A 20,367-nucleotide genomic window follows, 5' to 3' on the forward strand; every position below is an offset into this window, starting at 1 on the left:
TTGGATACACCTGTTACCTGTAATTACACATGCGCGCAGCAGGGAATTAGTGCTTTGGGTAGCAGCTGTGTTTTCACACATCTGCACATATATGTCACATTAACTCTTTTACAACTGTCAGCGTGCTGCCTGTGTGTTTCCATAGTTTATACCTGGCGTTTTGTCTTATTCTCAGTGTAGAGTGATATAGTCCATAAATCTGTCAGTTTTGTCCTTCCGTGAACTGGTCACGTTAAGATGATCATTAGCAGAGACACAGCGTTGATGAATGCAAGGATACAATGTGGTCGGGATACAATGCAGGTCTTTAAGTTCATTTGTCCTTTCGTCCATCTTTCATATTTTTGTATAAATGTAATACATTTCCTCATGATTCTCTTACCAAGACTACTTCTTATTTAGATGTAGTCTTGTTTTCTTTGTGAAAATAGGTCATTAACAAATATTTATCGTCTTAGTTTTTCATTAGAATTATTAGAACACACATACACACATTTCAGCACCGCGGCAGTGGTCAGCTCCTGTTTAGAGCGTCTTAAAGAGCAATCCTAAGAAGGACATTAAGAAGGCATCTGGGAAACACTCTTCTGAGGTTTCTACCGTTTTTTCCCCCCCTTAAAGGGTTTTTTTGGGGGAGTTTTTCCATATCCGCTGTGACACAGGGATGTCGTATGCTGTAAAGCCCTGTGAGGCAAACTGTGATTTGTGATATCGGGCTTTATAAATAAAATTGATTGATTGATTGACTCTTATCTTAGCGACCCTTCTTACCAAAGACGATCTTAACTGTGCTCTTAAGTCCTAAGATTGCTCTTAACTGGGAAACATGGCCATTATCAGTATTTGCTATGGCCGCATCTCTTTCTACCTTGTGTGTGTGTGTGTGTGTGTGTGTGTAAGACTAACTTTTCCCTCTGTCTGCTGTTGTGGAAATTCTCTGTTGCTGGTGAATAATGAAATAGAGACTTCTACCGGCCGACAAGGTTTTTATTTTCTTTGCAAAGAAAAGGTCAATCAGCACACGAGCAGTCAGAATGAAGAAAGACCCCGAGCATGGGAAAGCTTAAACATTATATCTGAGGACCGGCAGGTATTGGCTCCGACCCCCTAGGGTGTGTTTCACACCTGGCGCATCCTGCAGGATTTTGTATCTGGGTGGGAGGTTAAGAGGTCAAGACATCTGAAGTATTTGCAAACACAAGAATACACAAAGAAATTGAAATTACAATTACAATTCTGCCAAGCTGCCTGCACCTCCACTGGACTCAGAAGCTCCACCCCCTCTGTCTTGATTGGTGCGCCTCTGCTGCTTCTGACCGCCCAGCCCACAGCTCATCTGGGTCCCTGATTGGTGCAGCACCAGTGGAGTGGGCCAATCACAGCCACCCAATCAAGGCCCAGCATCTACAAGTGCCCTGCCAGTGTTCAGTCCAGGAGGCTGACTGTTGGTGGCAGCTGGCCTCTTTGTCTGAGAACTTTGTGTTGTGTTAGACAGCCAACTTGTAGCGTTTGTAGCTTGTCATAAGCTTTTGTAGATTTTGTGAACCATTGAAGTGTGGCCAGGTTGTTAGAAATTGTTACGCTTTTGACTGATTCCAAACATTTCCATCCACACTTAGATAATTATCTGTATAGAGACACTAGGTGCAGGGGTGCTGTTTTGTTGTTGTTTGTTTTTAAAAGCTAGATTAGATAGTCAGAATTTGTTTTCCTTTTATTTTTGATTAGTCAGATTGTTTTTGTGTTGCTTCCTTTTCCCCTGCTAGCTGGGTTGTAACAGTACTGTTGGCTGATATTAAGAGTATATAAAAGCTGATCAGTGCAGTTGAATGACACAAAGCTGAAACTTATCTCATCTCAGATAGTGTAACTGTATTTTTTGAAATACTCAGACGCTCGAAGATAGATTTGTGTCGTCATGAAAAATGTCTCTGAGGTGACAACTATTCATCTATCTGATTACTATGGAATGGAGGGCCTGAAGCCACTGTACTTCTGCGCCTTCCTGATTATCTACATAACCATTGTTGCTGAAAATATAGTGTTAATTGGAGTAGTTTACTGTGAAAAAATCCTGCATGAGCCAATGTATTTTTTGCTGTGTAACTTGGCTGTGAATGGACTGTATGGAGGCACTGCCCTACTGCCAGCAGTACTCAGCACCTTGCTGTCACACTCATATGAAATATCTCTTCCCTTTTGTCAGACACAGATCTATGCTGTTCACACATATGCTATCACTGAATTCACCATTTTAGCAGCTATGAGTTATGACAGGTATGTGGCCATTTGTTATCCGCTGCTTTATCACACAATCATGTCACAGAGAGTTGTTAAACTGATTGTTTTCACATGGTTGTACCCCATGCTGGCATTTATCATTGTTTACAATTTCACTCTTCGGCTGCGGTTCTGTGAGAGAACCATAGAAAAGGTGTACTGTATGAATTACTCACTTGTGAAACTTGCCTGTACAGATACATCTGTTGTTAACATTGTTGGTCTACTATCTGTGGTTCTGTATGCACTGCCACAGCTTGTCATGATCTTTTATTCATATGCACACATCCTGAAGATATGTGTGTTATCATTCAACAAATCCAAGCTCAAGGCCCTCCGGACTTGCACCCCACACCTGCTCGCCGTAACTAACTACTCTATTGGCTGCTTTTTAGAAATAGCACAAAGTCGATTCAATATTAAGCACCTGCCTTACCAAAGCAAGTTGTTCTTATCTGTGTACTTCCTGATATTCCCACCCCTTCTTAATCCAGCAATCTACGGATTGAGTATTCAAGTTGTGAGAGATCGACTGTTTAGGCTTTTCAGCAGAAAAAGCAGGCAAGTAACAAATAATGTAGCCAAGAGGGCTGCTGGTACCATGCATTCAAAGTGTGTCCTGCATGGTGCTGTGAGGACTGATGGAAACACATGACATACAGAATCTCCTGTCTCTCCATGTTGTTTAATCACATTTGCTATTGAAAACAAAACAAGACCAGCAGGCACAGAGAAAAACATTTGGAGAGTTGAATTCTTGTCATGCCATGTGGGCTTCTTGGAGTATTACCAGGCTGAAGCTCAGGCCTTGTGCACATAATGTGCTGAGCTTCAGTCTGTCTGTCTGTGCCTACGTGGACTAAATATACCACTGGGACTTTAAAGCGCACCTTTGTCTTTCACACTGTCTGCTCTGCGAACTCTAACATGAATACTGTTTGTTGGCTGAGATTTTTTTAGATGCAAAGAAATTCAAGAATTACTAATGCATTTGTTTTGGTAATGGAAATGTTTTATGGCTTTTAAGGGGTTTAGATCTTAAATAATGTATTTGTAGTGCAGTGTTTTGTTCAAGTGTATGATACCCTTGGCTTTTGAAGATTTATATACATTTCTTTCTGTTAATGCTATCAGTGCCACAATAAACTGAGAATGAATAAGTGAAAGTAGCCTTTTTACCTGAAAGCTTGTACATGTAATTTCACAGAGGTTGAATGCAAAGATGAAATGATAATCTTCTTCCACACGACACCAAAAAAACAAATATTTCTGTGCCCTATCCCGTGTGCCTATAAATACATTATAAATATTATTACAGAACGTTAATGATGGATTTTATTTGTGGGGCCTTTGCTACTTTATTTATTTGAAACCTTCACATTTGGCATAATTCTTTCTTTTGCCATTGTTCATACGGGACAACTGGATCAAGAATCTTATTCTAAACTGAGGTCAATAAATATGAGGAAAGAACTCCTATCTTAAAATGTACCATTATGTGCAGTATCACAAGACAAGATGTGTATAGAGAGCTCATTAATATAACATCTATAGAGAAATGAGACTGTGGTTATGAAACTTGGCTTATTCACTGTGCTATATTATATTTTGCTCCATATTTGTGAAAGATTGTGCAAGGTTTAACTGAAAACAATAAACTGACTACACAGACAGATAACAATACTGTAAAGAACACCTGACTCCTTTCCAATTATCAGGATACTTATATGGATGCAACTGTTTCTAAGCAGAGGTGATCTGAGGCCCTGTCCTAACAGTATCCAGTTATCATACCAGGGACTCAACTTGGAGGGGTTTAGAGAGGCAGCAGTGGTGCACTGTATAGTGCCTTTTTTGGAGGTGGAAGGGAGGTTATGTTGCAAAATATGCCAGTATGAGTGGCCATCAGGGGCCCCTTTTCCCCATTTTTTTTTTTCGTGGGGCCTCAAACTGTTGCCTGGTTTGCCTCTCCTGACGGTGCGCCCCTATTTCTATGTGATTTCCCATCCTGCTTTGTGCACGCCAACTATTTTTTGTTGTCAAAGTCATGTGTAAAAACTTGGCATAAAAGCTGCTGTAGCCTTCATCCTCTCACACTGAATCTTCCCACCCAAATATTCCTGTTAAACAGAGACACTGGCAGTCATCCAGGAAATCACAGTAACCTTCCCAACATGTAAACGCACCTTATCTCCTTCAGAAACATCAAAAATGTCAACCCCACAGACCTCACTACGCTGATCACCTCCAACCCCAGCCCACTCCCTGTTCAGTACCGGATTGACTGCAAAAACCTTCTGCTCAGCTTCAAAGCCCTCCACATCCACAATCTCTCTGACCACCTCCAGGAGTTTACCCCCTCCCGCTCCCTGCGCTCGTCTCCTGACCATTCCCACCTCATGTCTCCGCACCATGGGTGCCAGGGCTGTCAGTTGCACTGCCCCAGGCTCTGGAACTCCCTACCTCCACACATTTGACAGTCTGACAACATAAAATCCTTGAATTTCCCTTCTCAAAACCCACCTGTTCAAACTGGCCTATGCACTTTGACATTGACTGTACCCTCTGTACCGAAGCTCCCAGGTCTGGTTCCACAGAAGGCCCCAGCTCTCCCATACTAGGCAAGGTTTTCGTGTTCTGAATATGCTGTCTCATCGGGGTCTTCTTCTACCCCTTTGTTTGAAAAACGGTCTGACCAGCCATTATATGTATGTTCCCCCTCGTATTCAGTTTGTTGGATCAGTTTTGTTTTGAGTTTTATTCAATATATTTTAAGCTAGCATAGCCTGAGTTAAGTTCTGTTAAGATGACCTCTTTTCTGGGCCCAGAACTGTGTTACATGTTTTTCAAATTGTTTGCCTCATTTTTGGGTAAATAAAACCCTTATTCTGAAAATCAACCTCTACTTGTCCTGTCATACTTGAGTTTAATTTAGTTCATCTTTTGTTTTATCTTTTTAGTTTGGTGTAGTATGGCTTAGTTAATCTTGTCTAAATTTAGTTTAGTTCATGTTAAGCAGCTTAAAAGTTTATTTTGCAAGTCAGGATGTGTTCAGTTTAAATTAACACATTGTTTGAAAATCTGCGAAACTTTATTCAAAATAGTTTTTAAGTCCTTTAAACTATATTTGGAATTCTTTATCAGTGTTTTTGAATGAGTGAGGGAAACAGCTGAATGAATAAACATGCTCATTAGTGGTCAATGTTGCCCCTTGGAAGCAATTAGGAGGTGCTTCATAATGAGAGTGAGACCATACGCAAGCTGTGAACAATACCTGGAGAATATATTATGACTTTGATGTAAGTGTGCTAAAACAATTGCAAACACATCATCAATATTGTTTGCTGATATTAAGAGTATATAAACGCTGATCAGTGCAGTTAAATGACACAAAGCTGAAACTTATCTCAGTCAGTGTAACATTGTACTGTACATTTTGCATGACTCAGATGCTCCATTATAGGTTTGTGTCGTCATGAAAAATGTCTCTGAGGTGACAACTATTCATCTATCTGATTACTATGGAATGGAGGGCCTGAAGCCACTGTACTTCTGTGCCTTCCTGATTATCTACATAACCATTGTTGCTGAAAATATAGTGTTAATCGGAGTAGTTTACTGTGAAAAAATCCTGCATGAGCCAATGTATTTTTTGCTGTGTAACTTGGCTGTGAATGGACTGTATGGAGGCACTGCCCTACTGCCAGCAGTACTCAGCACCTTGCTGTCACACTCATATGAAATATCTCTTCCCTTTTGTCAGACACAGATCTATGCTGTTCACACATATGCTATGACAGAAATCACCATTTTAGCAGCTATGAGTTATGACAGGTATGTGGCCATTTGTTATCCGCTGCTTTATCATACAGTCATGTCACAGAGAGTTGTTAAACTGATTGTTTTCACATGGTTGTACCCCATGCTGGCATTTATCATTGTTTTAATTTTCACTCTTGCTGCGGTTCTGTGAGAGAACCATAGAAAAGGTGTACTGTATGAATTACTCACTTGTGAAACTTGCCTGTACAGATACATCTGTTGTTAACATTGTTGGTCTACTATCTGTGGTTCTGTATACACTGCCACAGCTTGTCATGATCTTTTATTCATATGCACACATCCTGAGGATATGTGTGTTATCATTCAGCAAATCTAAGCTCAAGGCCCTCCGGACTTGTATCCCACACCTGCTCGCCGTAACTAACTACTCTATTTGCTGCTTTTTAGAAATAGCACAAAGTCGATTCAATATTAAGCACCTGCCTTACCAAAGCAAGTTGTTCTTATCTGTGTACTTCCTGATATTCCCACCCCTTCTTAATCCAGCAATCTACGGATTGAGTATTCAAGTTGTGAGAGATCGACTGTTTAGGCTTTTCAGCAGAAAAAGCAGGCAAGTAACAAATAATGTAGCCAAGAGGGCTGCTGGTACCATGCATTCAAAGTGTGTCCTGCATGGTGCTGTGAGGACTGATGGAAACACATGACATACAGAATCTCCTGTCTCTCCATGTTGTTTAATCACATTTGCTATTGAAAACAAAACAAGACCAGCAGGCACAGAGAAAAACATTTGGAGAGTTGAATTCTTGTCATGCCATGTGGGCTTCTTGGAGTATTACCAGGCTGAAGCTCAGGCCTTGTGCACATAATGTGCTGAGCTTCAGTCTGTCTGTCTGTGCCTACGTGGACTAAATATACCACTGGGACTTTAAAACGCACCTTTGTCTTTCACACTGTCTGCTCTGCGAACTCTAACATGAATACTGTTTGTTGGCTGAGATTTTTTTAGATGCAAAGAAATTCAAGAATTACTAATGCATTTGTTTTGGTAATGGAAATGTTTTATGGCTTTTAAGGGGTTTAGATCTTAAATAATGTATTTGTAGTGCAGTGTTTTGTTCAAGTGTATGATACCCTTGGCTTTTGAAGATTTATATACATTTCTTTCTGTTAATGCTATCAGTGCCACAATAAACTGAGAATGAATAAGTGAAAGTAGCCTTTTTACCTGAAAGCTTGTACATGTAATTTCACAGAGGTTGAACGCAAAGATGAAATGATAATCTTCTTCCACACAGACACCAAAAAACAAATATTTCTGTGCCCTATCCCGTGTGCCTATAAATACATTATAAATATTATTACAGAACTTTAATGATGGATTTTATTTGTGGGGCCTTTGCTACTTTATTTATTTGAAACCTTCACATTTGGCATAATTCTTTCTTTTGCCATTGTTCATACGGGACAACTGGATCAAGAATCTTATTCTAAACTGAGGTCAATAAATATGAGGAAAGAACTCCTATCTTAAAATGTACCATTATGTGCAGTATCACAAGACATGATGCGTATAGAGAGCTCATTAATATAACATCTATAGAGAAATGAGACTGTGGTTATGAAACTTGGCTTATTCACTGTGCTATATTATATTTTGCTCCATATTTGTGAAAGATTGTGCAAGGTTTAACTGAAAACAATAAACTGACTACACAGACAGATAAAGATACTGTAAAGAACACCTGACACCTTTCCAATTATCAGGATACTTATATGGATGCAACTGTTTCTAAGCAGAGGTGATCTGAGGCCCTGTCCTAACAGTATCCAGTTATCATACCAGGGACTCAACTTAGAGGGGTTTAGAGAGGCAGCAGTGGTGCACTGTATAGTGCCTTTTTTGGAGGTGAAAGGGAGGTTATGTTGCAAAATATGCCAGTATGAGTGGCCATCAGGGGCCCCTTTTGCCCATTTTTTTTTTTTCGTGGGGCCTCAAACTGTTGCCTGGTTTGCCTCTCCTGACGGTGCGCCCCTATTTCTATGTGATTTCCCATCCTGCTTTGTACAAGCCAACTATTTTTGTTGTCAAAGTCATGTGTAAAAACTTGGCATAAAAGCTACTGTAGCCTTCATCCTCTCACACTGAATCTTCCCACCCAAATATTCCTGTTAAACAGAGACACTGGCAATCACAGTAACCTTCCCAACATCTAAACGTACTAATGCAAAGTTAATTTTGTGCTGTTTTAGCCTTGAAGACAGCTGAAAATGTCTTAGTGGCGGAGGCCATCATGCAGCGATGTTAATATGGATCCTGGTCTGTGAGGATGAAAATGTGTGTTAGTAACATGTGCGGGCCAAACATCAACTCCACTGTTTTAAAGACACCTTTCTGCACATTAAACCAGTAGAAGTGGAAAGATTTTATTCCTGTTGCTTGTGTTTACTTACACTGTTTCCTGTGTTTATTCTTTGTGGATCGTATCATTTACCATAACCTACGAAAATGTAATGTGTGAGTAAGAATGCCTGAGGATTCATATACACTGAGTGTGTGTGTGTGTGTGTGTGTGTGTGTGTGTGTGTGTGTGTATAATATATTATTAGCATCCTCTGAGTCAGCCTTTGTTGGGATCTCTGGTAGGAGTAGAGTCTAAAAATAGTCATCTAAATGTGATTATGAGAGAAAACATGTAACAATGGCTCTTACTTGTGTGTGCCCATGCCATACTTTATTCAATAAAAAAGTAATGTAGCTACAATGTGGCACACTTGTGCAATGTCAGTCAATTTCCAATGGCATGGTAATGTGTTTTAGTTATACAAAGCATGCTTGTACATTAAACACTTAATAAATACAGTTATTCTTCTTTTAACACTTAAAAAAATCAACTTCTGCAATTTTCAGGGGCAAATTGTAAAATAAGTCTCAAAAACACAATGCGGTGGAGGAAGGGGTGGACACCAGTATTCTCCAGACCAAACGCACTCAGAAATACAAAACTGTTTTACAAACAATTAGGTAGACGGCATGCATACAAAAATAGACAACTATTCTGATCATTCCTTTGTATATTACAATACTAGTTCATTATTGCCCAGCGTTATATTCTTGTGCTCCTGTGTCGAGGAATAGCTTGCTCTCTATATCTTCTCTCATCTGCCTTGGAAAAGTACAATGTACATTCACAATCACTGAGGCACAGCACTTGATTTACAGTTTGTATAAGTACCCCAAAACATTGTGTGGTCACTGTTGTTGTAGTCATGTAATATTAAATATATATATATATATATTTATATACTGTATATAAGCTTAACACCCTGTACAAACATGTCTTTTAATCATGCATAACAAAATGTTGTGTACATCCAAAATAGCTTTTAATTCCTCCGTCAGACCTTATTGAGCGGCTGTACACAACTCCAGCATAATGTTTAAAACGATTCAACAGAAGCGAAGGGAGGCAGCCATGCATGTAAGCAATGAGTTACAAAGCTCTCCGACAAGTCTTTGACACAGACGCAAAGTGCTTATTTGCCATAAACCCTGTTATTTAATCAAGCCAGACATCTTTTTTTTTTTTGCTTTTCGTAACAGCCCTCATCTTTTAAAGTGGAGAGGGACACCAAGTCTTTGTGCTCCTGCACGGTGAGCGAGGTTGAAGATGCTGTAAAAGGAAAGGATGATGTAAAGCCGAGCAGGTAAAGGGAGGTTTTTGGTGCCTTTAATCTCCAGCAAAGGGATGGCAGCTGTGTGAGGCACAGGCAGAGGCAATACGTTTGAGGTTAAATCACTGATCCTCACAGTCTACCCTAAAAAACCCAGTGACCGGTTTGTGTCTTGAAGAGGGACATTCTGTAAGGAAGTAAAGGTATTAATTAGTAATTAGCCAATAGAGCACACATGTATGAGGAGACACAAACGCTCAATATATGTTACCTTAAGTGAGCTGTGGAGGATCCGGAGGCGATGAAGCTTGTCATTGAGCAGGGGGTCATTGACCCGGCGGACAAATGAGCGCTTGTACTCCAGGCGGCTGGCTGATCTGTGGTCAGCCGAGGTGGACAGACTGGTCTGCTCCAGAGCCCGGTACAAATCTCCCAGAGAGTCTGCCTGCATCCTGCAGTCTCGTCCATGGCCTGGCAAGAAGGACAAGCAATCATCAACAGAGATGTGACATTAGACTGAACTGAAGGATGGGATTTTTTTTACAGCAAAATACAAGTTAACAGCCTGTCTACAAAGAATTGTTCTAAATTATCACCTTTTTAAACTAAACAAGGCGATAATTTGGAAAAAAAAATCTGTATATGCAGGCTGTTAACTTGTATTTTGCTGTTAAAAAAGGAATCTCATCCACCATATGAAGCTGTAGCTGTAGCTGTAACTGTGACTGCAGTCTCTCTCTGCCCACACATTCACACCAGCAGAGTGTATGCTACCTGCCCAGCGTGAAATGGCAGAGAGCCGAAGCTAACAAGTGACTTGTTAAGGGACTCAAAAATATTGCAAGTTGACACCAAGGTCAGCAGATCTTGAGTTACCAGGACATTTTTCTGGAAAGAAATGTTGTTGTTGAGCTGTTTCATGCTGTGAGTAATACAAATAAAACTGCATTCATCCCCCGGGGCTGTTTTAGTGGTGTGAGATACGTAAAGTACTAATATTACACTGTTAAAATACTTCAAGTATGACATGTCAGTATAATAAGGAAATGATTATTTTAAATATAAAAGTATAATCACTATAGACAAATGTACTTGTGATTACTCATGCATAATGTCTTATGTTAGCTAAGGTGGAGCTCATCTTACATTATTTTCTGAAGGGCTGCAACTAATGATTATTTTCATTATGGAATAATCTGACAATTAATGTCTCAATACATGTATGATATGTCTTTTGGTTTGTAAAGCTCCAGAAAATAGTGAGAAATGTCATCACAATGACCTCGAACCAAAGTGACATCTTTAGATTACTTGTTTTGTGGGACTAACATTTGTGTAGTTTCAAGTTGTGTAATTTCACAAGCAAAGGCAGCAAATTCTCAGAAGCTTTATTTATTTAAATAGTTCAAATTCTCTGTTGAGCGACTAATCAATTTACTGACCAATTATTTCAGCTCTAATGATACTACATGCAGCTGGGTAGTTTCATCAATAACAAAGTATTTACAAGCTCTTCAAAATGTTTTCTATGTAAATTCTTATTTGGTGCTACTGTCAAATAAATGCAGTGGGGAAAATAGAGTATTTACCCCTTAACTGTACAACAGTGGAGTCGAAATAAATATAATAATATGGTAAAACTCAAGTAAAGTACAAACACCTTCAACATCCTCTTATGTACATTAGTTTAGTAAATGTGCTAAGTTAACATGAGTGGTTGCACAGCACTGCTTGCAAAAGATGTAAGACTGAAACTAGAGATTGAAACTATGTATTTGTAATTTAATTGATCCTTTAGTTTAATCACAGTCAGCGCTATTTTAGTTTGTATCTTTTATTAGTTTGTATTTATATTAATTTTACAATCTTTGATTTCAGTTCAGTTTAGTTTCGGTTAGTTTGCAGCGTGGGTTTGCTCATTTCACTTCATTTTCATTGTTTAAAAATGTCTATTTTTAGTTCAATTTTTCTGAGTTTTAGTAGTTTTTCATTGTTATTATCTATAAGATGGGGGTTAATTGCCAGGGGAAAGATTTAAGAAGTCCAGAATTGATATTTCAAAACAAGCACAACAATTTGTGAAGGAAATTGACTCCCAGTTACACAGACGCCCCAGTCTCAATAAACATACGCACCAGTGCCTCCTCGTGTTTTTTGTGTTGACAACTAAATGAAAACTAAATTTCCTGAATGATTTTATTTTATTTGAGTTTGATTCGTGAGTACACAATATTGTTTCAGTTAGTTTTCATTATTTTTTAAGGTCTAGTTTTTATTTTTATTCCACTTCACTAAAATGTTTTTTCAAACCTAGTTTTTAGTTTAGTTTTACTTAACTGTAATAAATTTGCTTCTATTGGAAATAAGTCCCAACATATCGAGACACCAGGCTTTGTAAAAAATAAAGATTAATTTAAGTTAATAACAATTTTAAAGATACCAGCTGTAAACATCATACAAAGGAAGTGTGTAAAATGTCTTTTTTTAAATTCCTGTTTTAGTCAATAAATATTTTTTTTCTAACTTCATGTGAGTAAACTGTGTTCTCTCCTGTTAACTCAAATAATGTATACATGGTCTTCTTCCTCACAGGATGAACATTTCTGCTCTTTTTTTTAATACATCATTTTGTGGTATGCCTCTTCATTATGGCATCCTCTTCAAGAAAAACACAGCTTGTACATCATTCTAATAAACAACCAGGACGCCTCTTCTCTCCTGTTTACATCCACTGCCCTCTGTTGGCATGAGACAAACACTGCACTAGTGCTCTGAATCTGTTTGTCGTCATTCTATTTTGTGTTTTGGAAGCAGGGTGGTACGGGCTGAAGCTTTGGGGCTGTGCTTTGAAATGTATCATGCTTTATTTGCCGCCTGTTTTGTGTTTCTTTCTTGTCTTTATAGGCAGCGGTGGAGAGAGTGAACGGTGGAGCAATAGATAAATGAGGACAAGAAGAAAGGACCCTTAGGCGCGTTTCTTTATCCTGTTCAGAATTCAACATTAACATGGGCTGAAAAGATTCCTCCTCGCTTCACCATTCACACACTGCCGAGAGGCACAATGACATCTCGATCACGCGAGAGAGAGAAAAAAAGAGAGAAAGAGTGAGCGTGAGTGTGTGTGAGAGAGTGGGCTGCCAAGATAAATCACTATCAAGTAAGACACTAAATTTCATCTCACTTAGGCAACTGCCCCGGAGGCCTTCGAGGGACGGCAAATGGGCTGGCTTCAAATCCAATCCAATAAAGCAATAATAGTGAGTATTCAACCTCTGACATTTGCTGCCTCTGACAGCCTGTTAGCAGCTTTAATAAAATAACTGGCGACAAATAAGCACACATGCTCAACACTGCAGAAGAAAAGACTGATCTGCGTGTTAAAATGAGCAGGAGAGGCCCCTGAGACTGGAGATTACAGGGTGATCTCAGTTATACTGGTAAATGTGAGTCACCTTGATTCCCTCTCATGGTCTACTGCAGTGGTTCCCAGCCTTGTTTGTGTGATGTGCCCCACGGCCCTGTCAGATTAGCTCAAGTTCTCCGTCAGCGACACCAAACCTAATGTTCCATGAATATTGATTTAGATTGATTTTACACTGGATGTTATTTAACATCCTTATTATATAAAAGTGGATATTGTGAGGCAGATTTTTGTACGAAAGACACAGTGATCCTGAAATTGTCCTTGTGTTGAATTTTCAGTCAAATCTGTACCAGTACCACTTGGAGTGGCAGAAGCTGGACATTTCAACAGTTTATTCATTACTTCTCTGCTCACTTGCTAACTAGTTTTCACGCAGCGCTTGGTGTTAGGGTGCTAGAAGTGACTCAGATTGGTGGGAAGCATGGCCTGTGTCGTTGGTCTATGATGAAAATCAGCCAGTTTGTAGTACTGTTTGTGTGTGTGTGTGTTTTCCTCCTGAGCACACATACATGGATGCATTTTTTTTACCCAATCATAATTTATAATTTGTCAAATTAGCTGAGCTACTTAACATTGCTGTCCAAGTATCCATGACAACCGCAGGAGTACCTCCTGCCTACACGTACGCACAAATGAATAGTCACCATTACGTGTGTGATGTACAGTCGGGTTGCAAACAAAGGTGTGTAGCTCCCCAAAAGTAAAACCAAACCATCTCTGTCGCCCCCTGCTGGCTGACTGCAGTACAGGTGAATAACCCCATCTCCTCCATGTTAACAGATGGAACATGAGCCATACTAAGATTAAAGTACACGTCAAATACATATTTCCAAGAAGGTTTCCATCGTTTTAGGTAGATCGTATCATGCTGGTGTGTGTTCAATTGATCATTTACTGATAAGTTTGGTTTTATTAGTTATTTATTACCTAAAACGGGGATTCACATAATGATTGACAGCTGTGTGTGACAATCAGTGGTGCTGTTTGCAGTTGGGTTATATGGGGATATGGGCGGGAACTTGTGTGGCTCTACTTCACGATCACTCCTGCAAATGGTGTCACCAGTGCAAGATGGCAGCGGCCATATGCAAGATATTTTGGTTTCTTTTTTTTTTTCAGCGGGAGGAAGTGGACACACATCGTCCATGTTTATATACAGTCACTGGTTACAATTAATTTGTCAACCTTGTTTTGATAAACGACTTAAATTGTTGTAAGTTAATTTTCTATAGATCAAGTAAATGATTGGTTGACTGACAGTTTTAGTACCAGTGTGATACATAAATGCACAGTATTCTCCTTTTTTCTGTGCTTGTGGTTCATGTGTAAAGATGTGAAACAGAGATGGTGTGTGTCTGACCACTGCCTCTGGGCCGGTCCAGCTGGTACTGATGGGGCTCCCTCTGATCCGATGCAGCAGCGGTAGCAGCCAGAATAGCATGAAGCCCGCTGTCCCTGGGTAGCGTGAAGCTGCGGGGTTTCCCTCCCGCGTCTGAATCGATGCTGGACCTGAGGGGCAGAGGCAGGGCCCTGTATTGTTCTTGCAGCAGGCTGCGCTGTGCGGGCAGGGTGGACTGTCTGCGGTACTCCATCGCCAGTTGGTCTCTGTCCTCAGACAGCATGTTCTCCTCCACTGGAAAGGTCTGGAGGTAGTGCATCCTCGCATTGCTCTCCATCTGGTCCTGCCACGAGTTCCGGTGGCCGCTCGTCTTCTGCCCAGGGGAGACGCCGTTGTTGCTGCTGCCGCTGTCCTGAGGCTCTGAGTGGAAGTCGTCATGAGAGGAGCGGGACTGGAAGGTGTCAGAGGAGGAGAGGTGGCCACGCTTCGGTTCCAGGTAGGGACTCACCTAAACAATTAGACAATTAGCAAGTGAAAAAGAGAAGTTTCCAGCATATCTATCTACTGAATTACAGGCCGACAGACTCACTGAGGATGCTCTGGGATAGGTGTCATAAGGTGGTGGTGGACTGTCCTGTTTGGACATCGAGGTCATCTCCATGTCCTCGTGATCACTCTCACTCCAGTAATCTGTCATGAATGAACAGACTGGGTCATGTTTCTATTTTTATAGCAGAATCAAAAACTCTTCTGCTCTGTAAATGCAGCTTTATGGACAATGTGGTCACAAACATTTGTCAAAACAAAGCAGTTACACTCAACCAAGCGACCCTACACATTTTCCACTTCAAAATTTCAAATTTTTCTGAATTCAAATTTCAAGAAGACCTGAAACAAAGTTAAACAATATAATTTTCACAGTCTGTGCAGCATTGTTTATTCACTGTGTCCTTGAAAACAACAATGAACACAGCCATGCAGGTTTCCCTACGCAGAGCAGATAGTCTCTGTACTTATAATTACATAACCACATTACACATAAATGTGCAAACGAGCTTAATACTTTGTTATTTGTGATGCAATTCAAAGATATCGCCAGGTTTTCTTCCAAACTAATTTGGTTACGAAAGTCCGGATTTGTTCATTTATAAGGCACTTAGGGCAGAGCTGTGTTGCCGGCTCTGACGTACAGGCTTGGAGGCAGCTCTGCGTGGGAGTGTGCGTTCAGTCACACGCCGTACTTTTTGCCTCGCTTTTGACGACATTAAGCTCGCTCTCGCCCGCACTCTCTCACACAGTATTTAGCATTTTGGCTGTGCCGACTGCCTGCTCCGAATGCAATGCAAAACACTCTGCTTGTGTGATCAATTTATTTTTAGAAATTATGAATTTTATATTTTAGAAAACAGAATAGAGGCAATGGTCTGGAAACACAGATATTTTTCCATACTCTCTTTTCTTTTTTCCATACCTCTCTGGACCTGCAAGCTACTAGAATAAGTTTCCATACTTTTCCATACTGCGTAGGAGCCCTGCACACCTGTGTCAGAATATTCCCACCTGGACTACAGCTGTGTTGAGACAGACTGAGGTTTGTCTAGAGTTATGGGACTCTATAGTTAAATGTTTGTAGCTGGTACAAAAATATTCTACATGTAACATTTATGACAATATTAGCTTCTGAACTGCTGTGTCAGGTCAGAGAGATCAGCCGTCCCCATGATAGAGTGTTCTGACGCTGCAGTGTAGGCGTGGGTGTGATGTAAGTCCAGGCCTAGCTACTGCTGAGGCTGAATAAGGAGACGGGTGAATCTAAGATGTGAGAACTTCCTGTTAAGTTATCTGGAGGTGTTAAGGGTGTAATTTAGCAACTTGTCTGAGAAGGAAGAAGCCCCCTCTTCATAAAACAAATGACAAACCCGATCTCACCCACCCTCCTTTGCAGGGTTTCTACATAGGCTCCTCTAAATAGCTCAAGGGGAGCTTTCCTTACTTCCTGTCCATTTGTAAGAAGCCAAAGAACACCAGAATATGAAAATAACAAGTGCGTCTTCAGCCCCTAAAATTAGCATTTATATGCAGCACAAAGTAGAGATGCTTGAATCAGATGTGAAGTGCAAGCGAAACCAGGGAGAGGTGTTAAAGAGCCTCAGCCACTGATGTAGAAATAAGATTTATTTAGTCAATTCTCTGTTTGCATGTTTGCAGCATGTATAAGATGGAGCTTATACATGAAACATTAATGCTGCGAACCTGTGATATGGATTTAAATCCTCGCCAAGGGAAGACTAGGCAAAAGAATTATCCATGCGTTCATCATTACATATTTATATTAAATTTGTCAATCATGGTGTTTTATATAAGTGTCGACCTGCAACAGACGGCCAATCTTTTGCAGCGGCGTGAACAGTCTGTGACTAATCTCACCTTGGTCCTGACGAATTTTCTCCTGCTCGGAGTAGCCTGCCACTGCCATACTCAGACGACTCAGCCACCTGTGGGGGAAAAGAACGGTCATGACGCACAGCAGCTTGACATCCAATAGAACACTGTGTGCTCGTGTGCGTGTGTGTGTCCCTGTTTGACCAATCACCTTACAAAACTGCTCTTTTCAAGGAGAGTGGGCAGTGCGGTGGGTAGGGGGATTCAATTTCCGGCCAGCAGGGGTATAAATGAGGTTGCAGATGTGGGACTGGGGGAGTTTACAGCATGACTATCACAGCCTCATTAACTCACCGGGACATGTCGTCTACATTTTCCGCTGCAAAGTAGAAGGTCTTTATCTTCGGATGGCAAGCCTTGAAAGCGCTGAAAGAGAACCGAGGGTATATTTAATCATATGTACGCACAAGAACGGGGATGTATAGCGCACATTAACATATGAATACACAAGACTGCCGAGGTAAACAGGCGCACGGTCACACATGCACACACACAGACACACTCAGTAATTCAGAATGACACAAAAACAGCAAGACTTTGCATCATGAGATAAACTGCTCTGCTTATTTTCCAGAGCTGTATGTAAGTCTGAGTCAGTTTCATTAAGAGTGCGTGCAAACACAATCCTGCACCCAGGAGCTGAGTGGCATGATTAAGCGAGATATACGAAGGTAAGCCATGATTATAAAACCCTTATAATGACTTTCACAACATCTGAATTTGCTGGCATTCAACCCATTACTGAACAATAAACCCATTAAATGTGCTAATAGCTATTTGTGACAAAGTACAGATTACTGTATACAGAAGCACATCCATTATCTGAACCGTGTTGAACTATGTGGGATTTGCAATTGAATCTTTAAAAGCAAGATTTGTCTTCCTTTAACCACATCAGATTTAACTTCTCATGATCTAAGGATCTAAATATTTAGTTTTTCCTAAAAACGTCCATGTCTACTAGCTTTAAAGGTTTTTTTCTTTACTTTCAGTGGTGCTGTTTTCCTATGAGCGATCCCTGTTTTGTTTGTATCATGCACCTACGGGCACGAAAAAAATCTGCTTTTGGATTTACTTTATGAGGGAGGAAATGCATCAACATTCATACTCAACAAATGATCAGCCCTCCCTCTGGATACTGCCCTCAGATCCAAAAATCACTGATAAAATGTGACCTACACACCTCTTGTTTGACATTTTTAGCCAACTAACTTTTTGTGTTCATATGTGGGTGTGTGCATCTGTCTGTCTGCAGCTAATCTTGCACACTACTGGACCCATCGGCCTAACTTTTTTTTTTATGCACATTCATGACTGTGTGCAAAACAACCTTTTTGGGTTAAGGTGAATCACAAGTTTTGAAAAAAATAATTGTATCAACTGCTCTGTTTTATACCGCCATTGACTGCTGATTCCTCACTCTTCTAACCCAGCTAGTAGGGACATACATACGTGACGGTCAGGCAAGTGTTGGCGGATTCTTTTTTTGGGATTTTCATTTTGAAGTTGACATTTTACATTGCTGGTGTTTAGGAATTGTTCCTGTCCAGATTTGCATGCCAAGATAAGACAAATGTGGTTTGAATTCATTCATTCAAACAGTCATCAGTGGTTGTTTACGACACTCAATAATGTCAGCCAGCGGCTGAAATGCCTTTGTTATTTAACTCATCACTTATGGTGGCAATACACTGAGCAAGTTTTTAGACAATATGACAGGCCAGCGTGCTTGCTGCCAGGAATTAATGTACACTGAATGCCTTTGTGAATTAATTTAATAATAATTACACAGCAAAAGGCATTTCCAGCAATTAGCTAGGCTAAAAAAATTCCTAGTTTTGTGCAGGCCACATTTTGACTTTAACTGTGGCTCAAAAAACTGGCATCCATAAAAAAGTCTGGTCTCATTTCATCCACTTCTGTTCTGCACACTGCTGGACATACAGCCCTGCACTCCCTGTTCCCCATTCACAAACCTCCAGACACCCCTGGCAGAGATCTGCACTCCACTGAATGCACTTTTCTAGTTATAGATATTTTTTACCATTATTGCACTATGATAATTTCAGTCCTCTGCATCCACTGTTATTAACACTGCAGCTGCTCGAAGGTTTAATATGCAGAAATGATCAGTTACTGTTTCTAAACAGTAAAGCCAGCAAAAGTGAGAGTAAAAGCCAACCCCAGATTTACTCTTGTTTGGAACGAACTTTGATCACTTGGCGTTTTATACTTTTTTTTCAGCACTGTGCCCACGGTTTTTGTAGCTTCCTCTGGGATGTGTGCTCCTAATGGCCTGACGCTGGGTGGGACCTTTCTATCAAGTCAAGACCTTACCTGCACGCTGTTACTGGCTGTAGGCGACACAACCAGAAACATCCCAAACATACCAAAATAAGAAGAAAATCACAAAATACAAGCAGACGACAGCCTCTGGGGAAAAACCTTACAGTGGGTATGAGTCTATAAATTGTATTTTAAGAAAGTCCTGCACAGTATATATTTGATCTGTTTTATCTTCTTATTCATGATCTGAGATTTAAATTAATACCGTATTGAAAATTATAACAAAGCCATAAATGTGCACATGTGCAGTCCTCCTGTCAGCATACTAAAATGTTGGTGGTTGATAGAGTTAGTGCATATTGTTTGTGAGTCAGACGTCCTCTGTAAATTGTCCGTTTTGCATGGTCAGTTCCCTAAATTATTCAATATATATGCCAGTGGTTTGCCTGCCAAGAACCAATTTACACAAGGTTACCTCTGTACCAATAATACATTTGTAGGACTGTATCTGAATATGCAACATGAGTTTCTGCAGTCATCTTTGTATTCAAGAAATTTGTTTCTAGTTTTGTCCAATTTTGAGGCCAGATGAAAAAGCAATGCAAATCTAAGATGCTTGATCCTTGGTGTTCAGGTGAAAACTGGTACTTACTACTTCCTTCTGCATTCAGTGGCACGATCAATCTTGAACTCTGGGAGGCTGACAAAGCCCTCGGCCTTCTCATCCTGTGACCAGTAAAAGCAAAGTTAAATCACAGTGCCACATAATGAATGAAGGCTTAATGCTGCGAATTGTTCTTTTGTTAAAAAAAAAAATCATCATATTCACCTCCTCGTTCATGTACCAGTACAGGCACGTGCCTTTCAGGATGAACCAGTACTTCTTCCACTTCTGAGAAAAATAGGTTTTAGCATCCTTCTTTTTCCACAGCCAGCCCTCACAGTCCCCCTGACCCAAGTCTCGGCAGGAAATCCGCCGCTTGCTGATTGAAGACATGGGACTTCCAGCTGCAGATGGCGGCAGGGGAGCAGAACAGATGAGGGGGTCAGAAAGCACTCCTCGAGAAACACCTGCTCCTGTCTGGGTTTGAGTACATTTGAGCGCTCACGTAAAACTCCTTAAACAAATGCCCTT

General features: G+C 40.4%; 2 protein-coding genes and 1 pseudogene across 8 annotated transcripts in view; 2 read left to right on the top strand and 1 right to left on the bottom strand.

Annotated features, from left to right (window-relative positions):
* The first annotated feature begins 1,918 nt into the window (after nucleotides 1-1,918).
* LOC125897843 (olfactory receptor 52Z1P-like) lies at nucleotides 1,919-3,231 on the top strand. Its single transcript, XM_049591299.1, has one exon. It carries the CDS (start codon nucleotides 1,919-1,921, stop codon nucleotides 2,933-2,935), a length of 1,017 nt encoding a protein of 338 aa, XP_049447256.1. The 3' UTR covers nucleotides 2,936-3,231.
* Nucleotides 3,232-5,755: 2,524 nt separating this feature from the next.
* On the top strand, nucleotides 5,756-6,854 carry LOC125897844 (olfactory receptor 52Z1P-like; annotated as a pseudogene).
* A 1,791-nt stretch (nucleotides 6,855-8,645) lies between these two features.
* Nucleotides 8,646-20,367, bottom strand: part of LOC125898124 (connector enhancer of kinase suppressor of ras 2-like) — a 46,725-nt gene continuing 35,003 nt past the window's right edge. For 3 of the 7 annotated variants that reach the window (XM_049591807.1, XM_049591802.1, XM_049591800.1), the window contains 8 exons: nucleotides 20,062-20,240; nucleotides 19,885-19,958; nucleotides 17,241-17,312; nucleotides 16,932-16,999; nucleotides 15,094-15,194; nucleotides 14,526-15,012; nucleotides 10,013-10,212; nucleotides 8,647-9,928 (listed from right to left, as the gene is read on the bottom strand). In XM_049591807.1, the coding sequence (XP_049447764.1) occupies nucleotides 9,881-9,928; nucleotides 10,013-10,212; nucleotides 14,526-15,012; nucleotides 15,094-15,194; nucleotides 16,932-16,999; nucleotides 17,241-17,312; nucleotides 19,885-19,958; nucleotides 20,062-20,240 (1,229 nt within the window). In that variant the 3' untranslated portion in view covers nucleotides 8,647-9,880. Of the gene's footprint in view, nucleotides 9,929-10,012; nucleotides 10,213-14,525; nucleotides 15,013-15,093; nucleotides 15,195-16,931; nucleotides 17,000-17,240; nucleotides 17,313-19,884; nucleotides 19,959-20,061; nucleotides 20,241-20,367 lie in introns of all 7 variants that reach the window. The other 4 variants (XM_049591806.1, XM_049591805.1, XM_049591804.1 and 1 more) reach the window with 2 other exon arrangements.

This window comes from Epinephelus fuscoguttatus, linkage group LG12, assembly GCF_011397635.1.
Source record: "Epinephelus fuscoguttatus linkage group LG12, E.fuscoguttatus.final_Chr_v1".
NCBI lineage: Eukaryota > Metazoa > Chordata > Actinopteri > Perciformes > Serranidae > Epinephelus > Epinephelus fuscoguttatus.